At 38.8% G+C, this 25,532-nt stretch overlaps 1 protein-coding gene across 2 annotated transcripts in view; it reads left to right on the forward strand.

Annotated features, from left to right (window-relative positions):
• Positions 1 to 13,591: 13,591 nt before the first annotated feature.
• Positions 13,592 to 25,532, forward strand: part of LOC5570802 (glutamate [NMDA] receptor subunit 1) — an 84,468-nt gene continuing 72,527 nt past the window's right edge. Inside the window, exons 1-5 of one of the 2 annotated variants that reach the window (XM_021849822.1) lie at positions 13,592 to 13,829; positions 13,909 to 13,976; positions 14,167 to 14,351; positions 14,415 to 14,537; positions 20,807 to 20,900. In XM_021849822.1, coding sequence (XP_021705514.1) covers positions 14,205 to 14,351; positions 14,415 to 14,537; positions 20,807 to 20,900 — 364 coding nt within the window. In that variant the 5' untranslated portion in view covers positions 13,592 to 13,829; positions 13,909 to 13,976; positions 14,167 to 14,204. The remainder of the gene's footprint in view (positions 13,830 to 13,908; positions 13,977 to 14,166; positions 14,352 to 14,414; positions 14,538 to 20,806; positions 20,901 to 25,532) is intronic. The other variant, XM_021849821.1, reaches the window with a different exon arrangement.

Raw genomic sequence — 25,532 nt, forward strand, 5'->3', positions numbered from 1 at the left:
CTTTAGTGGCTACCTACATACATACTAGTAATGCTTACGAATATTGATGATTGAGACCAACAGTGTTTTGAAATATATGTTTTTTTTTGCTGATAGTATGAAAACTTATAATGTTGTTTACATCTGTTATAATAATCAGACCGAATATTGATTGTAAATCTGGTTAACATTAATCATAATTATGTATGGAGGGGCCCAGATAGCCGTAGCGGTAAACGCGCAGCTATTCAGCAAGCCCAAGCTGAGGGTCGTTGGTTCGAATCCCACCGGTCGAGGATCTTTTCGGACTGGAAATTTTCTCGACTTCCTAGGGCATAGAGTATCTTCGTACCTGTCACACGATATACACATGCAAAAATGGTCATTGGCATAGTAAGCTCTCAGTTAATAACTGTGGAAGTGCTCATAAGAACACTAAGTTGAGAAGCAGGCTCTGTCCCAAAGGGAACGTAACGCCAGAAAGAAGAAGAAGATAATTATTTATCTAAAAGATATATCGTCTTGCTCAAACCTCTGTAGGGGTATGTGGCGGGATCATTCTCAAAGAGAAGTTGATTGTTTCCAGCTCAGCAATGTAGACCGTGCAAAGTTCATGAAGTTATCGGAAGGCGGGCGCGAAAGAGTATTCATTGAAGACACCGAAGCCAGTGGATCCATGATTACCATTAAAAAATATCTCCTATAGGAATCGACATTCCGATATTTCTGTACTCTGCAAGTGGTGCAGCTTGGAATAATTGAAATTTAAAGGAAAAGTCTTTAGCAATTCGCTTAACTACCGCCAGAGTTGCTTAATATCAATCATATCAGCTGATGGCTGATGCTCTAAAACTATCAATATCACTTGCGAGCTATTAGTATCACTTTGATTTGACGGTTGGAACAGCAGTGATGCGACATCGCACACTAGATCATAATCACTGCAGAATGAGTGATCACTTGGTAATCTGGGAGGGAGAAACCAATACAAAATTTCTGTACGTCATAGTGAGCCGGGATCCCGCTGTCACGAACTGTCACTGTGAGCCCAGATCTCAAACATTGGACTAACTTGAAAAAAGCGCGTAACTGATTAAAACACATTTTCGCAATTTCTTCAAAAGTGACAAAAATCGAATGAAAATCAATTCATGCACACAATGCAAGTAATGTCACGTGAGCACATTTCAATCTGATTGAATATAAAGCATTGAAAAACGCATCGTTTTACTTTTTCCAATAAAAATGAATATTTAGTGCATAGAAAACTGTGGCCCTTTTTCCATGTTTGTCAAGAAAGATCGAAAGTACACAACAAAAGAAACCTAGCGATTTTCCCCAAGCCTGCCTTGATTGTTGTTGGCAAGCTGGAGTTATTTTGCAGTTCAAACAAACATTGTTCTATATTTCGTGTGTAGTATCGGTGCCTCCCTCCCAGGTGGTAATTATCCTTGATTTTAATGTTTTTCAGTGACCAAAACATAATTTTAATCTGTCTGCAGCAATGTCAAAAATATCGTACTGATAAATTGCCATTATTTGCTTAATTTAAGGCTAAACTTAACCCATCAGTGATATCCATAGTTTATCACCATCAATGTACTGGTGATAGAGTAGACAGCATGATGTTGATGGAGTGGCATGATTCGCGGAATGATTTAGTAGTGTGTGATTCTTTGACCACGACGCTTACTCCTGCGGGGGCGTGTGAAGCAGTCAGAAACAAACATGTTACGCGCGCAGTGCAGATGGGAAGGGGAGTGGCGTGATTCGCAGAGTGATTTAGTAGTGTGTGATCCTATGAAAGCGTCGCCTGCTCCTGCGGGGGCGAATAAAGCTGTCAAAATCAAACGTGTTACGCGCAGTGCAGTTGGGAGGGGGAGGGGGGAGTGGCGTGATTCGCGGAGTGATTTAGTAGGGGATGGTACACAAATTATGTCACGCTAAATTTCAGCTTTTTTGGTTTGTCCACATTTAGTTTAAATATGGTACAAAATACATCCATACCGCCGGACAGGTCTACTTTTGATTCCGAGGGCAGTAGTATGGAATGGTACACAAATTATGTCAATTTTGGACAACCCCCCTTTGTCACACTTTTTGTATGAGTGCTCCGAAAATGTGGTAAGGGTTGTCACGCTTGGCTTGCTAAAAATTAAAAAAGCTTGTTATTCAATTGTACGTCGCATATGGAACAACAGAGTTCGGTCTATAGAAACATCTCATCTTCAATTATAATAGAGAGGCTTTTAGACAACCAAACTAAGTTATCAACCAACGTTGCTTCAACTTTAGTTCTACATGCTATTAAAATTCCATGAAAGTTTGGAACTAAAGCACTGCTTAGAATATATGCAACATTTGAACATCACGTTATACAACTTATACTTTTGTTCAACTCCCACGGCTGTTGTAAAGCTTTAGTTAAGCAGAGAAGATTATTAATCGCCTACAATTGTTTCTTGGGGATTATGTCCTTTGAAGGAAGCAACACACTAGACAATGGACTAGCATGCAACGCCCAGTGGCACAGTCGAAATACGTTCCTTACGAAAAGTTTGCCGGACTGAAGAGGGAATCGAACCCACACACTCCTTGACTCGATGTGGCTAAATGCTTGGTAACACTAACCGCACGGCCACGAAGCCCACAAACACAGACAGATTACTTTGAATTATTCTGTATGTTGGAAAATTAAAGTTTTTTAATTTTACGATCAAACCTTTATGCCAAACACTGTCGAATGCTTTTTCTATGTCTAGAAGAGCAAGACCAGTAGAATAGCCTTCAGATTGGTTGGAACGGATCAATTTTGTTACACGTAAAAGTTGATGAGTGGTCGAATGTCCATGGCGGAATCCAAACTGTTCATTGGCAAAAATTGAATTTTCGTTGACGTGGGCCATCATTCTGTTCAAAATAACCTTTTAAAAGAGTTTATTGATGGAGGAAAGCAAACTGATTGGACGATAGCTAGAAGCTTCTGCAGGATTTTTGTCTGGTTTTAAAATTGGTACAACCTTAGCATTTTTCCATTTGTCAGGAAAATATGCTAATTGAAAACATTTGTTAAATATATCAACTAAGAATTATAAGCTACTTTCTGGAAGTTTCTTGATAAGAATGAAGAAAATTCCATCATCGCCAGAAGCTCTCATATTTTTTATTTAATAAAAATAGTTCTCAATTCTTCCAAATCAGTCTCCCAGGCATTTTCGAAAACGTTCTCTTGATTGAGAATATTCTCGAAGTCCTGAGTAACTTGATTTTCAATTGGACTGGTAAGTCCTAAATTAAAGTTGTGCGCGCTTTAAAACTGCTTAGTAAGTTTTTGAGCTTTTTCGCAATTAGTTAGTAATAATTGGTTTTCCTCTTTCAATGCCGGTATTAGCTTCTGAGGTTTTTTCAAAATTTTAGATAATTTCCAAAAGGGCTTAGAGCCGGGGTCCAATTGAGAAATTTTATTTTCAAAATTTTTGTTTCTCAATTGTGCAAAACGTTTCTTAATTTCTTTCTGCAAATCCTGCCATATAACTTTCATAACAGGATCACGAGTGCGTTGAAGTTGCCTTCTCCTCGCGTTTTTGAGACGGATCAAGAGTTTAAGATCATCGTCTATAATCACGGATTCAAATTTTGGAATTGCAATGCTGGCTTCAACAATGGAATTTGTTAAAGTATCAAGACCATTGTCAATATCAAGTTTTGTTTGTAAAGAAATGTTAATATCAAGATTAGAGTTATATGTTTCATATATATATTCCAGTCGGCTCAAAAATAATTGAAAGTGGAGCTGATAGGATAGAGATCGCTTCATGAGATATTTGAAATGTAACAGGGACATGATCAGAATCAAAATCAGCATGAGTGACCAGTTGGCTACAAAGGTGACTAGAGTCGGTTAAGGCCAAATCAATCGTAGATGGGTTTCTAGAAGAGGAAAAACATGTATAGGGCTATCAGGGTATTGAATTGATAAATTTCCTGAAGAGCACTCCTCAAATAAAATCCTGCCGTTGGAAATACTTTGAGATTTATTCCATGACCGATGTTTGGCATCAAAGACACCAATGACAAAAAAATGACTTATTGCGAGTCAATTTTCGCAAGTCAGTTTGGAGCAAATTTACTTGCTGTCCAGAGCATTGAAAAGGCAAATAGGTAGCTATGAAAGTATATTTACCAAGCTGTGTTTCAACTGAATCTCCTAAAGTTTCAAAAACGTTAGTTTCAAATGACGAAACAGTTGATTGCAACTCCCCCACATGCCCCATCAAGTCGATCATTACGATAAACAAAAAAGTTAGTATCTTTTTTAAGTTTGGATTCAGGTTTTAAATACGTTTCAGTAATAACTGCTATATGCACGTTATTAGCTGTAAGAAAATTAAACAGCTCGTCCTCTTTACCATTCAAAGAACGAGCATTCCAATTTAAAATATTTAAATTATTAGTTATTGGATCCATTAGAAAAACGTAATCCAATAACAATTTGATTAGTAAATTTTATACCGACTTGGATTGCTTCAGTGATAGTGGTGGCTTTGAATATTGCATCAATCATTAGTTTCAATTGTTCAGTAAGAAAATAAAAATCAGAGGCAGACATATCATTTGAAGTGGGTACATTATCTGATGATTTTCAGTTAGAATTTTCGGTAGACAGGGAGGCGGAGTAGAAGTTACCTGTGGTTATGTGCTTTTCCATTTGATTTGAAACAATTATAACGGGTACTCGTATTATGAAAAGGGGAGGAGTTCAAATTACCTGCTACGATATCGGCAAAGGATTTTCCTTGGGTAGATACATTCGAAATTCAAAGATTCGAACGGCTACCTGACGGATTAAAATTAGTTTGTAAATGAGCATGATTATAATCTTCCTTATGGGTATGATTCCTAATCAAGCGATCGTTAACTAAAAAATGAGCATTGTTAGAAACTCAACCAGGGATATTCCGGAAACGACCGTTATCGTAACGGACATTATCATTCATCTGCCTGGCACGAGTCTCGACGACTCGCCTACACGAAGGGCTTGCCCAAAAATTGACATATGATTGCCCCCGCAATTCACGCATATGAATTTATCGGTATCTTCCTTCACTGGATAGACGTCCTTAGCGTGAGAAGAACCTCCGCAAATCATGCATTTAGCATCCATGCGGCAATTTTTTGTACCATAACCCCACGTTTGGCACCGACGGCACTGGGTGGGCTTCTGGAAATTTCCTCCAGGTTTCTGGAAATGTTCCCTGTCACACGGACATCGAACATAAGTCTAGCTTTTTCTAAAGTTTTAATATTATTCAGATATTTTTGTTAACGTGAACTAAATAATATTCTTGAGAAAGCTCTTTCCAAATGATGCCATATTGGGTTCTCTTTATCATAATGATTATTTGGACTGGGGATAATCCAAGTAAATCATTTATTCCATTTTCGATCTCTTCAGGTGACTTATAGTCACTTGAGAGACCTTTCAAGACGACTTTGAACAAATCTTCAGTTTTGTCGTCATAAGAAAAAAAATGTGCTTCTTCTCTTCAAGATGTTTGAGAAGAAGCTCGCGATCTTTAAGAGTTTCCGGCAAACCGCGACAGTCTCCTTTCTTTGCGATTTGGAAGGAGTTCAAGATCTCCTGCCTAAATCCCCCAAATTCGGAACAACTGTCCACGATAGGTGGCACTCTTTGCTTCCTCACTTGAATCAAAGAGTCTGGGCTATAGACTGCTTCGGTTTGGTGTTCGGAAAATTTGTCTAGAGCATCGAACTGATTGCTCATTCTGATGCAATTATCAACATTATCAATTCCACCCTTGGAAGAAAGTTCGCATTCCGGGGAAACGTCCTTTCTTCCATTCTTGCCACGTTTAGTGACAGTTTTAAATCCCCCTTTTTTGGAAGGAAGTTGTGAATTCAGAGATTCACCCTTTCTTTTGTTTGTAGTTGCAACCATAATTAGTGAATTAACCGAAAGAAAGACGAGACCTCCTAAGAGGTTATTTCCCAAGACGGTGTTCAAGAAGGATTAACACCGCTAGCTTTCACCACCGGTCCAACGAAAAATCGAAGGCACGGGTCCAAACAAGGATCGTAAAGGGATCAATAGTAGAAAAATAGTACTGTTTTAATAGCACTGAAAAGTACCGTTTTCAATTTTAGCACTGAAAAGTACAATTTGTGTAGCACTGAAGAGTACTGTTTTATTGCTTTAGGTAGTTTTTAAAAAACTTCCAAGAGAGTGATTCCAAGCAACAGCACCAAAATTTTGTAAATTTTTTAATTCATTTTTTTTTCTATTGAGCTGAAACTTTGCACAGTTTTCCAGTTCCATCTAAATCGTCATTTTCCGATATCAAATCTTCAAGTTGAGTCACGACTAACTTTTCAAAAGGGTGTATGTGAAAATGGTTCAAAAATATTCAAAAAGCTGCACAGCAAAAACGGTTCAAACAGTTAGACAACTAAAGAAATAAAGTTAGACAACTAAATAAAGATTCCAAAAAAAATACACACAGTAAAATTTTTTTTTTTTTTTTTGCATTAAAAAACATAATTTTTGACACAAAAACTCAAATATCTCAAAACCCTATCGGAATACCAACGTAATTTTTTGAGGGAAAACGGTCCATTATATTAGCTATCTACCATAAAAATTTGGTAAACCAATAAACAAAACAGTTATGACATTTCAAATATTTCACAAATTTGACACTTAGTGAAAATTTTTTTTTTTTTATTGTTAATTTTTTTTAGGACCGCAGTTTGTTGCTGAATTTTTTGTTAAGGGTACCACATGAGGTTAACAGATTGTTTTCATGATATTTTATTTAATTATTCATAACTATTATAGCATCTATTAGAAAGTTTTTATGGTAGATAGCTAATATAATGGACCGTTTTCCCTCAAAAAATTACGTTGGTATTCCGATAGGGTTTTGAGATATTTGAGTTTTTGTGACATAAATGATGTTTTTTAATGCAAAAAAAATTTTTTTTTACTGTGTGTATTTATTTTGGAATCTTTATTTAGTTGTCTAACTTTGTTTCTTTAGTTGTCTAACAATCGAACGAACCGTTTTTGCTGTGCAGCTTTTTGAATATTTTTGAACCATTTTCACATACAACCTTTTGAATAGTTAGTCGTGACTCAACTTGAAGATTTGATATCGGAAAATGACGATTTAGATGGAACTGAAAAACTGTGCAAAGTTTCAGATATTTTTGAAATGGTCGATCAGAATCGACTTGCATGCCTCCGTGGAATCTCTCAAGAGCAGAAAGAATTCGTGTACGCACAGCACGAAGGTACGATGCGCACTGTCTGTCAAAGCAGAATTGCAGTCTTTTTTTCAAAGCCTTGACTAAACACTGCCGACTCAACTATCTTATGACTAATATTCAGCGTGCTGACTCATTTGTGTATGATAGCTGTGATTCCAATTATGGAACTTCGTATCACCTGGTATGTATGCGCATTTCTTTCAGCACTGGACGCAGAAGTTTTTACAAGTGCGGAAACGCTAATAAAAGTGCGCAATTGCATCAAATCGGGTAGGTGTCTTCGGGGGTTTATTCTTCGTAAATCAAAAAATAACCATCCCGCAGTTTTATTCACACTTTCGCATTTATGAGGCCGCACTTCGCAGTTCAGTAGTGAAAGGAACCCGACTAAGGGTACATAACAAAATTATATCAGCACACGTTATTAAGTTAAAAAGTTTTTTCGAACATAGGTTGTTATAATTTTGATGCAGGATGTTGTTAAAATAACTAAAATTATAACAAAAAGTGTATGAATACTAACATAAACATAACAAAATGTGTTTTAATTATATCAAAAACATATCAAACCAAGTTATAATGTTTGATACAAAGTATCAAAATTATTATACTGTTCGATATACGGTAATATTGTACATTACTGAAAAGCATAAGTATCTATTTAATTTTGTTATAAAGTTATTAAAAATGAACAAAAATGTATCTTGAAGGGAAATAAAACACACTATGTTATATTTTTGATTTAATATGTTCTGTGGATGACGGAGCCTAAAAAAATTATATCATAATATGATACTTAATTGATACTTGATGGGCTACAATCCGCTACGTTGAATCTACGCCGAATGGATAATGCTTCTCCACTGGGCTCGGTCCTGAGCCAATCGCTTCCAGTCGCCCTGAACGTTAAGTGCCCTTAAGTCCTCTTCAACTGCAAAAAGCCAACGTGTGCGCGGCCTACCACGAAGCCGACGGCCTCGTCCGGGTTCTCTACTGAATATTATTTTTGCTTGTCGTTCTTCCAGCATTCGTACCACGTGACCAGCCCAACGCAGCCTGCCGTGTTTTATGAGCTTGATAATATCCACTTCTTTATATACTTGGTACAACTCATGATTCATGCGACGCCGCCAGATGCCATTTTCTTGTTTACCGCCGAGTATTGTTCGCAGCACTTTACGTTCAAAAACTCCAAACGCTTTCCGGTCGACCTCTTTTAACGTCCAGGATTCATGGCCGTATAGGGCAACCGGAAGGATAAGAGTCTTATATAGCGCGAATTTTGTTTTTGTCTGCAGGCTACGGGACTTAAGCTGGTTACGGAGCCCGTAAAAAGCCCTGTTCGCAGCTGCAAGACGCCTTTTCACCTCGCGGGTAACATCATTATCGCAAGTCACTAAAGTACCAAGATACACAAATTCTTCTACTACTTCAAATTTTTCACCACCTAGCACCACTTCACTACCAACGTCACGATTGGAACCACGCTGTCTACCAGCGATCATGTACTTAGTTTTGCTGGTGTTGACGGTAAGTCCAATCCTCGCTGTCTCCCTTTGAAAAGGCACGAATGCCTCTTCTACGGCTCGACGATCAATTCCGATTATATCGATATCGTCCGCAAAACCCAGGAGCATATGCGACCGGGTGACGATGGTACCGCTTCTTTGCACGCCCGCTCTCCTTATAGCTCCTTCGAGAGCAATGTTGAACAAAAGATTCGAAAGCGCATCTCCTTGCTTCAATCCATCTAAGGTTACGAAGGAGGTTGAAGTCTAATCCGCAACCCGCACACTTGATTTCGATCCATCCAACGTTGCACGAATCAGTCTAATCAGTTTCGCCGGAAAACCGTGTTCTACCATTATCTGCCATAACTCATTTCTCTTTACTGAATCGTACGCCGCCTTGAAATCAATGAACAGATGATGTGTCTGCAAGTTGTATTCCCGGAACTTATCAAGGATTTGTCGCAAGGTAAACATTTGATCCGTCGTTGATCGGCCCTCACGAAAACCAGCTTGGTATTCGCCGACGAAGGACTCCTCCAGCGGTCTCAATCTGTTGAACAGAACACGTGACATTATTTTGTACGCCGAATTGAGGAGTGTTATTCCTCGGTAATTGGCGCACTCCAATCTGTGGCCCTTCTTATACAGTGGGCAGATGAGGCCCTCCAGCCAGCTAGCAGGCAATTCTTCTTCCTCCCATATCCTTAACAGAGTACGGTGCAGCATTTCGTACAGCTGCTCACTACCGTACTTGAAAAGTTCGGCCGGGAGCTCGTCTTTTCCAGCAGCCTTACAGTTCTTCAACTCCTTAATCGCTCTTCTAACCTCATCTAGCGTCGGGGGCTCCACAGCTTGTCCATCGTTGCTGATGATTAGTCTGTTCTCAGACGCGCTCGTGTCCTCTCCATTCAACAATTGCTCGAAGTGTTCTTTCCACCTGGCAGCCACCAAGATTTTGTCTGTCAGCAAGTTACCTTCGCGGTCATTGCACATGACGGGAGACGGCGCAGTTTTTCTCCGTACGCCATTGACAGTTTCGTAAAATCTCCGCATATCGTTTTGTTCGATGCTGTTTTGCGCCTCAGTAATGATGTCTTCTTCATACTGCCTTTTCTTTCTGCGGTGAATTCGTTTCTCGGCTGCTCTAGCTTCCTTGTACCGCTCTCTATTCTGCCGGGTACCAGACACTAACATCCGACTTCTGGCAACATTCTTCTCATCCGTCACATTCTGGCACTCCTCATCAAACCAACCGTTTCTGGGTCGTCTCTGAGCAGTACCTATCACCTCTCGCGCTGCTGTGCTCATCGCACCGTGGATAGACTCCCACAGATTGTTGAGGTTTTCGCCTACGTTGTATCCCCTTATCCACTCATCAAGCTTCCGGCGGTACTCGTCTGCTACACCTTCTGTTGATAAGCGCTGGATATTGAAACGCAACGGTCGCTGTGTTCTTGTGTTCGCCACGGTAGACAACCGTGCACGAATTTTACTAACAACGAGATAGTGATCAGAGTCGATGTTTGAGCCTCTAAAGGTCCTCACATCGATGACATCCGAGAAATGCCGACCGTCCACCAAAACGTGGTCTATTTGGTTGCAGAGCTCGCCATTTGGGTGCATCCAGGTGTGCTTTCGGATGTCTTTGCGTGCAAAGTAGGTGCTGCTGATGGCCATCCCTCTAGCTGCAGCAAAAGTTATTAGCCTTAGGCCGTTGTCATTGGTGGCGGAGTGAAGGCTCTCCGTACCAATTATAGGGCGAAAAAAATCCTCTCTTCCGACCTGAGCGTTGGCATCCCCGATAACAACTTTTACGTCATGTTTTGGGCACTCTCCGTAGGTCTTGTCGAGACAATCATAAAACGCATCCTTCGTGTCGTCGGGTTTATCGTTTGTCGGCGCATAGATGTTGATCAGACTGTAGTTGAAGAATTTGCCCCGTATCCTCAATACGCAGATTCGTTCATTAATCGGTTTCCACCGCATAACACGCTTCATCTGCTTCCCGATCACTATGAATCTCTGCCTTATCGCTGCCACTATGGTAGATGTTGTATTTGAAAGCTGTGTTGGCGACGGGATCCACCGCCCTGAATTCACGTTCTCCAGTTCTAGGCCATCTTACTTCCTGAATAGCAGCCACGCTCACTCCAACCTTCTGCAATTCACGAGCCAAAAGGCTCACTCGTCCGGGTTCATTTAACGTCCTGACATTCCAGGTACCGAGTTTCCAATCATAGTCCTTATTTCGTTGCCAGGTCGATTGCCGAAAATATCGTTCGTTATTTCTCCTTTCTCCATTTTTCGTGGTAGGTAAGAAATTCGATATGCTACCTTACCAGGGTCGCGATACCTACATCACGATGGTGGGGCTGCCACCTTAGGTGTAGCTGACGTGATACAGCATTTCATACTCAGCCGCTGGATGCCAGAACAGACGCTGTTTGAGCCGCACCTCCTTGGTGGACAGACGCTCGAGACGCACCTCCTCACTCTAGCTGATGTCAGAAGGACAACAGTGCCCAGGCTGCACTACCAGCTAAGTACGCAACCCTTAGCTGGCGGTCTTTGTCATCATTTGACCCGTGGAAGCGTGAGGTAGGGACTTGTGAGGACCAGAGCTATGTTGGACGCTCCTTCCTAGTTGTCGGCTCACCATTACACAGCCATGATGATATATATGATATGCATATCATATTCTGATAAAATTGTATTACATTTTTGTTACAAGCCTCTAGTCGGGAAAACACAATAACTATCCAATTGCAATTGCGATTCTGCTAGCTTAGTAAACACTCATTAAGTGAAACTGATTTTAGAAACCTGGATTTTCAGCATATTATGTTTTTATCTAACCCACTGTGGTAATGAGCTATGGGCTTTATTTACGCTCATGCGTTTTGCAGTGCCCTTTTAAGGACGCTATTTGAACCCATTGTGGTATGGAGCTACATGCTCTCATTTTACTTATGCGGTATTCCCTATTCAAGGGACCCTCTCCCCTATAGTCCATTTTACGAGACGTTTTTGAACAGCTGATCGCTTATTTTATGAATGAAATTTTGACAGTAGGCGGTGTCGTAGCGTGTGAAAGTAACAGCAATATCATCAGTGTTGCCGTTTCGTAAAATGGACTATTTCCTCCAATATTTCCCTTCCTTCTCTTCTCCCATCGGGTGGATGAAATAGGCTCAAATATGGCGATTACACAAATCTCCCTAATGGCGGAGAACGCGCCTCTGGAGCCGGGCTTCTGATACCTGATACCTGATAGCTCGTCTCGGGGACTCCTCCATCGATCTGGTGGCACGACTAGTCCTGAACCATGGGGCTGTTTTTGTCAATTTAGTAGAAGTTGTTTTCATTTGCAGCCATGCGAAAAAACACCTAAGTTCTTTTCACTCAACCGGCAAATCAAATAACTCCCAGTACTATACAACTTACTCAAATTTGAGGTAACGCACTAAGGATCGGTTTTGGGTTGTTTTACTCTTCGCTCTCTGACAATAATAAAATAAAATAAAATGAGCGAATAAAATAGGGAGAGAGCTCAAAATAAGTTAAAAAAATACGCAAATATGGGTTTCCCGTTTTCTTCGTGTAGGCCTTATAATGTGACAGGGGCGTCTATGCATTTGTTTACATCGGTGGAGGACCGGTGCAAACACGGGATTGTCATCTCCATAGAAGAACTGTCCAAATGCTTCAAAATCAGCTGATTTGAAATGTCTCGTGAATAGGCCTAGGGGTCATTCAAAAATGACGTCCATCATTTGGGGAAGGGGGCTTACGATAGTGGTACAGTGCATGTATTAGATATTGGAAAAAGCGTGACAGAGAGGAGAAAAACGATGGACGTCAAATATGAATCTTCCCCTATTCTGACAAATGGATGAAGTGCAGCATATCCAGGGGGGTGGCATGAGCCAATATTTACCAACCCAACATCAATTCAACATGGCGTCCAGTGTTCTTGTTTTGATTATTTTGGGAGGGACAAAATATATGTTTTATGGATAGGAGACATCAATGATACCTCGCTGATGCGTAAAACATGAAACAAAATGATGAACTAATGAATAGCGTCGTCAAATACGACGATTCAATGCAATATGTTTAATTGCCAGAATCTAGCACTAGCAGCGTATGAGCCGTGTATTCGAAAATCAGGAGCAATGTTAGGGCAAACCGGCCAGAAAGTGGGTACCAAAACGCGAAGTACCAAAACTATGTGAGGAAGAGCCTAAATGTATGCAGGATGACAGCCGTGTCGGTCCCCTGAGCATATCGCAATAAATAGAAGTAGAATCTGTATTGCGCATTGCACAAGCAACAAAAATAGTTCAGTATCCCCCTTTAAACTCGAAAACAATATGAAACAAATTAAATTTAAGTCAATTTGAGAATTCAAGAAATTGTTGCAATAAAAATTAACTACTATAAATTTCCAGAAAGCATAACATTATGTTTTGTAAACTGCTGCAAGAATAGTGGTGAATAAAAAAGGGAAACGTGTTAGTTCTACTGCATCGGAATATTAACAATACAGTCAACTTCCGTTCGTTGTATTAAAACTGTAGCCCACCTTTTGAAAGACTTGCATTCATTGGGCTAAGTTATCTATAGCAATAGAAAATGTATTGTTTTCAAAATGTGCACTCGATTTACCATCATTGACAAATTGAGCTTTAAGTCAAAGAATGGCGTTTGCCTTCGTTTTATGTGGGCTATAGCCAACCTAACGGGAGCCCAATTAAAACAAAGTGCACCTAAATATAGTGCAATGAACGAAATTCGATTGTACCTACCTAATTCTCGTTGTGCGCATGTCCAATATTTCCCATGTTTCATAATTATTCAGGATTTACAGTTTCGTTACTGATTACAAAGTGCCAAATAAAATCATTTTAAAAGTGTGTTAAAATGTACAAAACGTTTCAATTACAACAGAATTGTTTAGTTATGACGTATTATAATAGTTTGAGAATGGTTTTCTGAAAAGTTTAAGATTATAAGCATCTTATTTGTCATTATGAAAAACAAATGAAAAAGGTGTGGCATGCGTAGTTTTCAATTAGAGCACATACAGTAGAAAATTAAATATGAAAACTTATTATTGGAATTTTTACAGTATAAAACACTCCATTTTACAAAAAATAACAGTTTTATTATTCATTGAGGTCAATTGCTTAAAAATAGGTAAAATATAGGCATCATAATGCTCTGGTATAGCAAAAAAAACTGCTTTATCACACAGAACAGAATGACTTATTTTCGCTATAATTTGATGATTTGGATGTAATAACATGGTTTGAGTTGCATTTTCTGCACATTGTTTAGATACTCGGAATAATACCAGTGTGCCTCAATTTTCATACATAATTTTCAGGCTTGTCATATATATATATATATATATGAAATCTAGAAATGGAGCGCAAAGTGTTATCTTTGCTCTGCCTCTTTTTTATTAACGTCTCTGCACAACGGCCAGGGGGAGATTATCCATCGTTTTTCAACATTGGAGGAGTATTAAGCAACAATGACAGCGAAACCCATTTCTCGTTGGTTATTGCCGTAAGTAACAGAAGTATACATTCCGCCAAACGAGTAATTACAGACGTCTTATTGTACCGACAGCATCTGAACTTCGATCAAACATATGTACCAAGAGGCGTCACATATTACGATAAAACGATTAGAATCGATAAGAACCCAATAAAAACTGCTTTGGACGTATGCAAACATTTAATTTCACGAAGGGTAAGTTGTTTGCAATTATTTTTCGATCGAATAGAAATATATTCATAGATTATAGTAATGGTGACCCGTTTGTCAAGGTGATAAATCCCTGAAAGTTAGTCTGAGTTTTTATTTTGTCTTAAAATGATTTTTATTTTATAGGATTACTGAAGGATTAATGCGAATGAATGATGTTTTGACCAGCGGGTGAATACAATGAATAATGTTTAATTTAAAATTTGCAGACCCTAACAATTTTTTTTGCTCGATTGGAATCATTGGGAGTACCTGAGATTTCAAAATGACAGAGATGTTACGGCTATTTAAGAATAAGAACAGCATTTTTATCATCTTGTGTTTAAACTGTCGATTGTCGGCTGTTCGGCCTCAATGGAAGTTGATCCTCAATATCAGCTTCTGTACTCGAATAGCCTAGATAGCCGTGTAGTGTCGGTAGCCGATTGCAACAAAGCTAGAAATAACACTACGGATTGCCTGTTCCGGTGGTATAAGACCATCATACAGGTGGCCCCTAATTCATGGTGTCATGCGGCTAAAAGCAAACCGTGCCGAGGAATGAATGGTTAGGGGGGTCAAAAGAAACCTAACCGTGAACGGTGCCTGTGGAGTACCGGGGCACCCTCCACAGTATTATGCCCTTACTGTGCTACCCGGAGCAATGGCGCAGTTGACCTTGTACTTCTCCGAAATAATCGGCTACTCATATTTAGCCTCAAATCAGAGGTTTGATACGAGTGGGAGCATGTTAATGTAATATGAATCAAATAAAAATTATCCAGGTGAACCTTCATCATGCAAAGGGCGCATCAGCAGTGCTCAGCAGAAGGTTCAGCAAGGAAAATATCAATGTGGGACTAATTCAAGAGCCCTGGGTAAATAATGGTAGGGTACTTGGTTACTCTTCGAGGAATTGTAGAGTTTTGTACGACGAAACTCAGTCCAAACCACGAACAGCTATTCTTGTAAATAGGGACACAAAATTTGTCCTAATTACAGAATTTATCCGTAGGGACATTGTTGCGATCAAAGTATAGGTGCCAACTCTCCGTGGGCAAACGGAGGTATTTATTGCTTCTGCCTAATTTCCTGGAGATGTTGGAGATGTGCCTCCATGCTCTGTCGTTCATTTTGTCAACTACTGTAAGAAAATTAATGCCCAATTTATAATAGGGTGCGATGCAAATGCCCATCATACAATTTGGAACAGATATTAATAAAAGAGGAGAAGATCTTTTAAACTACATGTCGTCTAACAACATAGACATATGTAATAGAGGCGATTCTCCTACTTTTGTAAACTCTATCCGACAAGAGGTTCTTGATCTCACGATCTGTAGCGACTTGCTATCGGAGAAGATTGTGAACTGGCATGTTTCTGATGAAGAATCATTGTCAGATCATAAACAAATCCGGTTCGATTTTAAAGCTGGATCAGAAATAACAGAAATCTATAGAAACCCAAAGAAAACCAATTGGGATCTCTATCGTTTTCATTTAACGAATAAGAATTAGTATAACGGTGAGCAGTTCACGACTGTTTCACAACTGGAAAATGCCTCTAATGGGATCATTGACCAAATGGTCTCATCTTATCATGCTAGCTGTCCTATTCAACAAAGGTCATCTAACAGGGATGTGCCTTGGTGGGATGGCAAGCTGGCAGGATTGAGGAAGAAATGCAGGCGGTTGTTCAATAGAGCAAAGATCACTTTAGATTGGGTTGAATACAAAAAAGCCCTAACAGAATACAACAAAGAACTAAGGCACGCCAAACGAAAAGATTGGAGACGGGTATGTGAAAGCATCAACAACGCTCCTGCAGCTGCAAGGCTGCACAAAGTCCTTTCAAAAGACCATTCAAATGGTCTAGGTAGCCTTAAAAAAGAAGACGGCAGTTATTCTGTTGACTCTTCTGAAACACTGGAAGTAATGATGAGTACTCATTTCCCTGAATCGATCCCATATTCGGATGAAGAACAGGTCTCAGATGAGGCAAGACATGTATGGTCGATAAATGCCTATCAGAAAGCTAGTGGAATCTTCACGCCTTCGAGGGTCGAATGGGCATTGAGTTCTTTTCAGCCTTTCAAATCTTCCGGGAAAGATGATATTTTCTCAGGCCTACTGCAACAAGGAAAAGATACGCTTTGTCCGCTCTTAACCGAAATATTCAAAGCAAGTGTTACGCTTTCATATATTCCAAAAGCGTGGCAAAAGGTTCGAGTTGTTTTCATTCCAAAAGCTGGAAGAAAGGATAAAACAACTCCCAAAGCCTTTAGACCTATAAGCCTTTCCTCTGTTCTTTTAAAGACAATGGAAAAAATAATGATGACTTCATCAAGTCAACAAGTTTAATAGAAACGCCTCTTTGTAAACACCAATTTGCGTATCAATCAGGTAAATCTACCATCACGGCGCTGCAGTCGCTGGCAAATAAAATCGAGAAATCTCGATTACTTTTTCAAATCGACGTAAGTAACTTTCATACGCTTTTGAGAAAGTCAATTAAGAAGAATCACACCTTTCTTCTAAAACTGTTTTAAAATGAATCCCTTTTTAACATTTTTTTACCGTGTATATCGCTTAAATTTTGCATGCAATCAGCTCGCGTTAAAACACTAGGTAGTTCCTATCATTTCCCACAAAAATTGTATGATAAAATGATAAGCCGTTTCAATCAGTTACTTTCGACGATTTTGTACCAGTGTAAAATCGACTCAAGTACCTAGTGTTTTGTTTTGATTCGTGGTTAAGTCACTTTGTCTCCCATACAACGGAGCGGCGAAAGTAGCGGTTAGGTTGCAAAAGTGGAGAATCTTACTTTCGCCATTTTGTAAATCCGGAAATTAAACGATCTAAGAGTGAACAATCGAGTTGGTTTAGAGCGGAACGTGTAGAATTTGGTCTGCGAAACACGTAGGATTGATAAAGTAAGTTTGTTAACTTTTCTGATTTGAGTCTGTTTGAATAAGTCCTCGATAAATCTCTTGAAGCCAAAGAAATAGCCGTGGTTGCTTTTCTCGATATTGAAGGAGCATTCGATAATGCATCCTATAGCTCTATGAGTTCAGCCATGGAAGCAAGGGGCTTGGATAAAAGTGTTATCGAATGGGTTATGACTATGCTCAAGGATTGCACAATTTCTGCTGATCTAGGAGGTGCGCAAATATCTACAAGATCTACGAAGGGATGTCCTCAAGGAGGAGTGTTATCGCCCTTACTGTGGTCTTTTGTAGTAGACGAACTCCTTAGAAATTTAACAGATCAAGGTTTTGAGGTAATTGGATATGCCGATGATGTGGCCATCTTGGTCAAGCATGGGAAACATTCACTCGAATATTGGGTTTCTTTCGCTCACTTCCACAAGCGGTCAAGAGCGAGATTGCCGTTTCTCCAACCAAGCGGAGTTTTTCAATTTCCAATGCGCTATCATCTTGTTCGCCGAGCGACAAGTTAGACAAAAACAGGATCAAACAATGACAAAGACAGCCAGCTAAGGATTGCGTACCTAGCTGACAGTGCAGCCTGGGCACTGTTGTTCTTCTGACATCAGCTAGATTAAGCAGTATGTCTCGAGCGTCTGTTCACCGGGAGGTGCGGCTCAAACAGCGTATGTTCTAGTATCCAGCGGCTGAGCAAGAAATGCTGAATCGCGCACAGCTAAATCAAAGGTGGTAGATCCAGCAGTGCGATCGTCCGAGTGTTAGTTGGGACCTTAAACAGAGCTTTCACGATGGCGCTCCGGCGAGACAGGAGGGTTGGCGTAGGCCTAATAAGCCACCCGTAAAAAACCTTATTGCGAATAACATAGGAGATAATACGACCCGGAACAATCGGCAAAGACCCACGCGATGAAATAAAGGTTACGATTGGAAACTTGGAACATGGAACTGCAAGTCACTTGGTTTCGCAGGTTGCGACAGGTTAATCCATGACGAACTACATCCCCGTTACTTCGATATCCCCTTTGCACGAACTTTGTTGGACTGGGCAGAAGGTGTGGAAAAGCGGGCATCGAGCAGTACTCTCCCAAATTTTATGCTGCAGTATATCACCAATTGCTAGAGAATTCGTTGGGCAATATCAGGCAGGATTTATGGGCGAACGAGCAACAACGGACCAGATATTCGCCATCCTCCAGGTGTTGCAGAAATGCCGCGAATACAATTTACCCACACATTATTTATTCGTCGATTTTGAATCGGCCTATGATATAATCGATTGAGAACAGCTATGGCAGATTATGCACGAATACGGTTTCCCGGATAAACTTGTAAGATTGATCAAGGCGTCGATGGAGCGAGTGATGTGTGTAGTCCGAGTATCAGGAACGCTCTCGAGTCCCTTAGAATCTCGCAGAGGGTTACGGCAAGGCGATGGCCTTTCGTGTTTAATATTCAACATGGTGTTAGAGGGTGTGATAAGAAGAACGGGGATAGACACGAGTGGCACGATCTTCAGGAAGTCCGTTCAGCTACTTGGTTTCGCCGACAACATTGATATTGTTGCACGCAACTTTGAGACGATGGCGAATACGTACATCCGACTAAGGGAGGCTAATCGGACTGAACATCAATGTGTCGAAGACGAAAAACATGGCAGCGAGGGGCTCAAGAGACACGGCACGCCCCATCTCGAGTTCACATTGATGGTGATGAAATCGAGGTTGTCGAAGAATTCGTGTACACTTAAAAATAAAAATAGTCGCGGAATTACTAAAGTTTATGCATTAATGACTATTTTCTATCTGCCTCTCTTTCTCTGCTGTGAATCTCTACACTAAACGTCATTTCGCCTGGGTTGAAGCTTAGCGATGCTTCAACCCAGGCGAATTGACTAGTAGGAATAAAATTCCCTGCAGAATGAAAGAGAGGCAGATAGAAAATAGTCATAGATTACTAAACTTTAGTAATTCTGTGACTACCCGTGTTTCTGAGTGTACTTGGGCTCACAGGTGACCGCCGACAAAAATACCAGCAAAGAAAGCAGAATGAACCATGAATAGCACCAGCTGCTGGGCGAACCAACCACCTTCCCCCTCGCAAAAATTGGGAGGTTGCGGTGGGCCGGGCATGTCACCAGAATGTCGGATAACAACCCAGTGAAAATGATTCTTGAAAACAATCCAATAAGTGCTACTCAACTATCAACATCACTAAGACTTTCATTCTCTATACCCGCTTTCATTTACTTTGTTTTAGTAGAATTCATCGTCAATCTTTTTATTGATTTCTCGGATCCGTTCGAGTCAGTAAAGAAAAAATAGCTGTGACAAGTAATATCCTGGACTTGAAAAGAAGATGGTAATATTTTAACATGGACTGGGAGAGGTGATTAAGCTAATAAATCAATCAAATGTATGAATTGTAGACGAGTTGCCAAATGTGTTTTTTTTAAATAACATGGAATGAAAAGAAGATGTATTTCCGAATTTACTGTTCAATATTGCGTTTTGTCACATACACTAAGGTTTTTTTTTACACGGTCCCCCGTGCCGTGCAAAAAAAATCCGTGCAAAAAAAAAAGTGCTAATTCTGGAATTTGTGTTAAAATAAACCGTGGTAATTCTAGAATCCGTGGAAAAAGTACCGTGTTAATTCTGAAATCCGTGTGAATAGGAAAAAAAGCCGTGTTAATTCCGAAATCCGTGTAAATAAGTAAAAAAACCGTGTTATTTCCGAATTTTGCGCAAAAAAAGTACCGTGTTAATTCCGTAAAAAAAGCCGTGTAAAAATAAAGAGTGCAAAAAAAACGTGTAAAAAAAGACTTTAGTGTATATTCTTTGATTTTGCAGACGATGACTTTATTGGAATCGATCGCAGTGCAGTAGAGCAGGGTTTTACAATTTTAGAAAGGGGCAACTAGGATAAGCTTTAAATGCAATTTAGTCTACCTAAACGTATCTGGTTGCACGCAAAGAAAGAAGCAGGTTCAGTTGTGTTGGTGCTGAAGCAGTGCTTGATGGGTACCCGACAAGAGGCTTGTAACAAAAAATGTAATACAATTTTATCAGCATATGATATGCATATCATATTATGATATATTTGAAACTGTTATAACCAAAAATGGGTAAATATTTTATTCTGCAAAATTATAGCCAATATGTTGAAAATTCACTGTGTGGTATTTATTTCTTTTCAACTGCTATTGTTTTTATTGAAATTTTGATTATACCACTAAGGTCGAACTTTTATCTCACCTTACCCTATGTTCAACTTGAATTTAATTGAGAGGATAAGAAAGCAATACGAATTTGGTTTTCATTTCAGGTATACGCTGTTGTAGTATCACATGAACCAACCGGGGATCTTTCGCCTGCTGCCGTTAGTTATACTAATGGGTTTTATCAAATACCAATCATTGGTAAGTATCGTGACTGCCCTTATTCTGCGCAGCTCCTGAATCTGCACACTATCACAAAAATCTAGTAAGATCCTTAAATTTTCATACGAAATTTGTTTTTCTAATTTTTCTTTCGATCAGCCTACTGAAATTTGTGAGATTATTCTAGAAAATTTGAAAAATGTACCAAGTTGTTTTGTCACATTGCTAATTCCAACCGTATAACAGTAACATTGAGATTATTATGAAACTACATGAAACTCGTAATGTAATGGCAATGAAATTTCTCGCAAAATTAAGTTATGTTTATTATTTTAATAATAAATAATATATTACTGAATATGGAAAACGTCGGAAATTATTGTCTGTTAGCAAAAAATGATAAGGAAATACCCCATCGACTTAGTCATTTTAAGCAAAATGAAAATGATAATAAATCTTCGACCTGTTTAGTGGAATACCTATAAGTAGATGAAAAGCCGAATTTAGTACTATACCATTTGATTCCACTAGGGTTTGTATCATTTGACAGATACTCGTATTTCTACCACAACTGTTTATCGCATATGTCTTCAGTGTCGTGTACAAGTCGAGTCTAGTACACGACACAGAAGACGGCCATACAGTTGAGGTCGAAATACGATTATCTGTTAAAGGATACGAACAGTAGTGGAATTAAATGGTATAGTACTAAATTCGGTTTTTCATCTACTTTCAAAAAAAAAACAAGTTGGAGGGATTGCGTGCAAGATACGACCGCAGTGTTGACTTCTCCGGAATCCGGAATCAAAAATTCCACAATTCTTATTCTTCTTCTTCTTTCTGGCGTTACGTCTCCACTGGGACGGAGCCTGCTTCTCAGCTTAGTGTTCTTATGAGCACTTCCACAGTTATTAACTGAGAGCTTACTATGCCAATGACCATTTTTGCATGTGTATATCGTGTGGCAGGTACGAAGATACTCTATTCCCTGGGAAGTCGAGAAAATGTCCAACCCGAAAAGATCCTCGACCGGTGGGATTCGAACCCACGACCCTCAGCTTGGTCATGCTGAATAGCTGCGCGTTTACCGCTACGGCTATCTGGGCCCTTGATTTCTAAAATTTGTTTTTATTATTATGATAAAATTTCATACAAAATTCGTTTGTATAATTCGATGACAGGTTTAAAAATATGTGGATGATAATACATGAATCCTACTAGGGATTATATAACAGAATCGCTCCAAAGTGATCAACTTCACCCGATTTTAAGGTACCATCAGTAAACTTTTTGAGAAGGTCATTTTGAACAGAATGATGGTCAGCGAAAATTCAATTTATGCCAATTAACAGTTCGGATTCCGCCATGGACATTCGACCACTCATCAACTTTTACATGTAACAAATTTGATCCATTCCAACAAATCTGAAGGCTATTCTACTGGTCTTGCTCTTCTATACATAGAAAAAGCATTCGACAGTGTTTGGTATGAAGGTTTGATCGTAAAATTTATAAACTTTAATTTTCCAACATACATTGTTAGAATAATTCAAAGTAATCTGTCAAATTGTACACTTCAGGTTAATTTTCAGAACTCCAAGTCTGAAAGACTTCCTGTAAGAACTGGTGTTCCTCAAGGCAGCATTTTGGGACCAATATTATACAATATTTTCACATCTGGCTTACCTGAGTTACCTCAGGGATGTCAAAAATCTCTGTTTGCGGATGACACAGGCCTCTCCGCTCCGCCAAAGAACGAAGCCTGCGTGTCATTTGTAGTAGACTGCAAAAAAGTTTGGATAATGTTTCTTCATACTTGCAAAAATGGAAGATTTCTCCGAATGCTTCCAAAACTCAACTAATAATATTCCCACATAAACCAAAAGCTCTTTATTTGAAACCTTCAAGTAGACATGTTGAAGTAGATGAAGTTAAGTATCTAGGGCTCATGCTAAATAAGAATTTAACTTTCACAAATCACATTGAGGGCATTCAAGCCAAATGTAACAAATATGTAAAATGTTTCTATCCACTTTATAATAGAAAATCAAAGCTTTGTCATAAAAACAAGCTTTCGATATTCAAACAAACTTTCAGGCCAGCCATGTTGTATGCTGTACCAATATGGACTAGTTGTTGTAATACCAGGAAGAAAGCTCTGCAGAGAAATAAAAATAAAATTTTGAAAATGATTCTGAAGCTTCCTCCTTGGTATAGTACCAATGAGTTACATAGAATATCCAATGTTGAAACATTGGAACAAATGCCAAATAAAATAATCAATAATTTCAGGCAACAACCGTTACAATCTTCTATTGCCACGATTAATGCGTTGTATATTTAGGTTAAGTTAGGTTAAATAAATTGAATGCGTTTTTTTTTCTCTTATAAGCAGGTGAAATCAACTCACCTGTAAAAAATCTGAACTGCTCATCAAAATAAACGTAGTATCTTGTTAAGGTGAAGATGAATCGAAGCCAAGCCTTAATTTTTCAAGAGCACAGATCTGGAGAACCAAACATCCATCACTAGCTGCTGGTGACCAATCGATTAGGTTTTCAGCTCAAACGAATGTTTGGTTCTCCAGCTCCGTGCTCTTGAAAATTTGAACTTTGGCTTCGATTCATCTTCACCTTACTTCTTCTTCTTTCTGGCGTTACGGCCCAACTGGGACAGAGCCTGCTTCTCAGCTTAGTGTTCTTATGAGCACTTCCACAGTTATTAACTGAGAGCTTACTATGCCAATGACCATTTTTGCATGCGTATATCGTGTGGCAGGTACGAAGATACTCTATGCCCTGGGAAGTCGAGAAAATTTCCAACCCGAAAAGATCCTCGACCGATGAGATTCGGACCCACGACCCTCAGCTTGGTCTTGCTGAATAGCTGCGCGTTTACCGCTACGGCTATCTGGGCCCATCTTCACTTTAACAAAATGTTAATAAAATCTTAAATTTGTTGTACCAAATTAGGATGCAAGTGTTTTCTTATACACAGAACACCTAGATATAAGAAATGAATGTAATGTTTGGAATGATACTAATAAATAAATTAAAAAAAAAAAATGCAAATCTTATATCTTTTTAAAAGCTTATTTCACACAAATCTTCATTATGTCATCATGTATTGAAGCACTTAGAAAAATGGAATATTATGCAGTCCTAATATGAATACAACAAGGTTTACAAAGCAAAGCAAATAAAATCTTGCACAAAATTACATTTTTGAAGTGTGTGAAGATTCTATGATTTGTATGGAACAAAATTTATATCAAACAAAATAGGATGAAAAGCTTGTTCTATCGGAAAATATGTTTACTTCTTACAGCACGTAAAACGGATTACAACATGATAAACTATTGCTCTAAGAAAGCTCAATTATTAGAATAAAGTTGGTTTTAGAAAGTCACTTTTGTATAATCAACTTTTGAAGCTCTGTCATATACAGCGGTAATTATCATGTTTTGCTTACGTTACTTCATAAATATGGAAAGAAACTTTTCCAATCAAAAATAAATTATTCGTTCCAAACTTATTACCATTAACGTGTAGATAGAAAAAATAAAAAAAACAAGGTCCTTAAAAATAGACTTTTTTCGATTTTTGTATTTGCTCTCAAATGCTTTTTAATGTATTTTTCAATATATTTTTACACTATGTCACGAGAGTTGTGGCACAGAATATATTAGCATAAACAGAAACCATTTTTTCTTAAAATTCAACACATTTTATAACATATCAATTTTTTCAAAGGTGTCCAAGATTTTCATCGTCATCTGTTAGTAATTTGAAAAATTATCTTACAAAATACCACCTTATTGAAGCAAGATCACCGCATCATATTTTTTAAATACATTGTAAATTATTTCTGATCAAAAAATTGTTTGTGGGTTCAACCCAATATTTTTGAGACTGTTTTGATTGTTTGCGACTACTTTTACCCAAGTGAATCATGGAAGTGCACAAGTGGTTCTATACTCTAATATTTGGATGTTTAGTGAAATCCTTGAACAAACCATTTTCTTTGACAAAAATAAACTTAAATAGATAAAATACCGAATTTAGTACTGTACCATGTAATTCCACTACACGAAGAAATCAGATTACCCAAAAAATAAGTTCTTCATACTCAAAATTGGGTAAACTGCATTTAGTTTTTACCCACGGTATGGTTGTTTTGCCTCTCTCGCAACAGCAATGTTGTCAAAAACAGAGAGAGATGCACCGACCCATCGTCGAAGTTCAATGGAATAAGCCAAATTTGGGTTCTTTCAAGTTTACCTAACGTTACACACTTAAATTATTTTACGGATTCCTGTGAAATCTCAACAGCTGAACGGTTCGGTAATATAAATTAACGGAGTACGGTAAATTTTCACAGTATTCCGTAAAAATTCACCGGAATCCATAAAATTCCGACGAAATTACGGTGTTTTATTTCACCGAACTGTTCAGCTGTTGAGATTACGGTGAAATTCACCGTAAGAGCTTAGTCTGTAAGTTGTTTTTACCCACTACGAAGACTTCGAAAGCTAACGCTGGGTAGATTTTTTTTTGCACTGAGTTGTTTGTTTTGCTGTTGTCAAACAGAGTTTCCTACTGATATGTCAGTTAACCCAAATCTGGGTTATCCCACGGAAGAGCCGAATTGCGTCAAAAGACGTCAAAGTTG

The sequence above is a fragment of the Aedes aegypti genome, chromosome 3 (genome assembly GCF_002204515.2).
Source record: "Aedes aegypti strain LVP_AGWG chromosome 3, AaegL5.0 Primary Assembly, whole genome shotgun sequence".
NCBI classification, from domain to species: domain Eukaryota; kingdom Metazoa; phylum Arthropoda; class Insecta; order Diptera; family Culicidae; genus Aedes; species Aedes aegypti.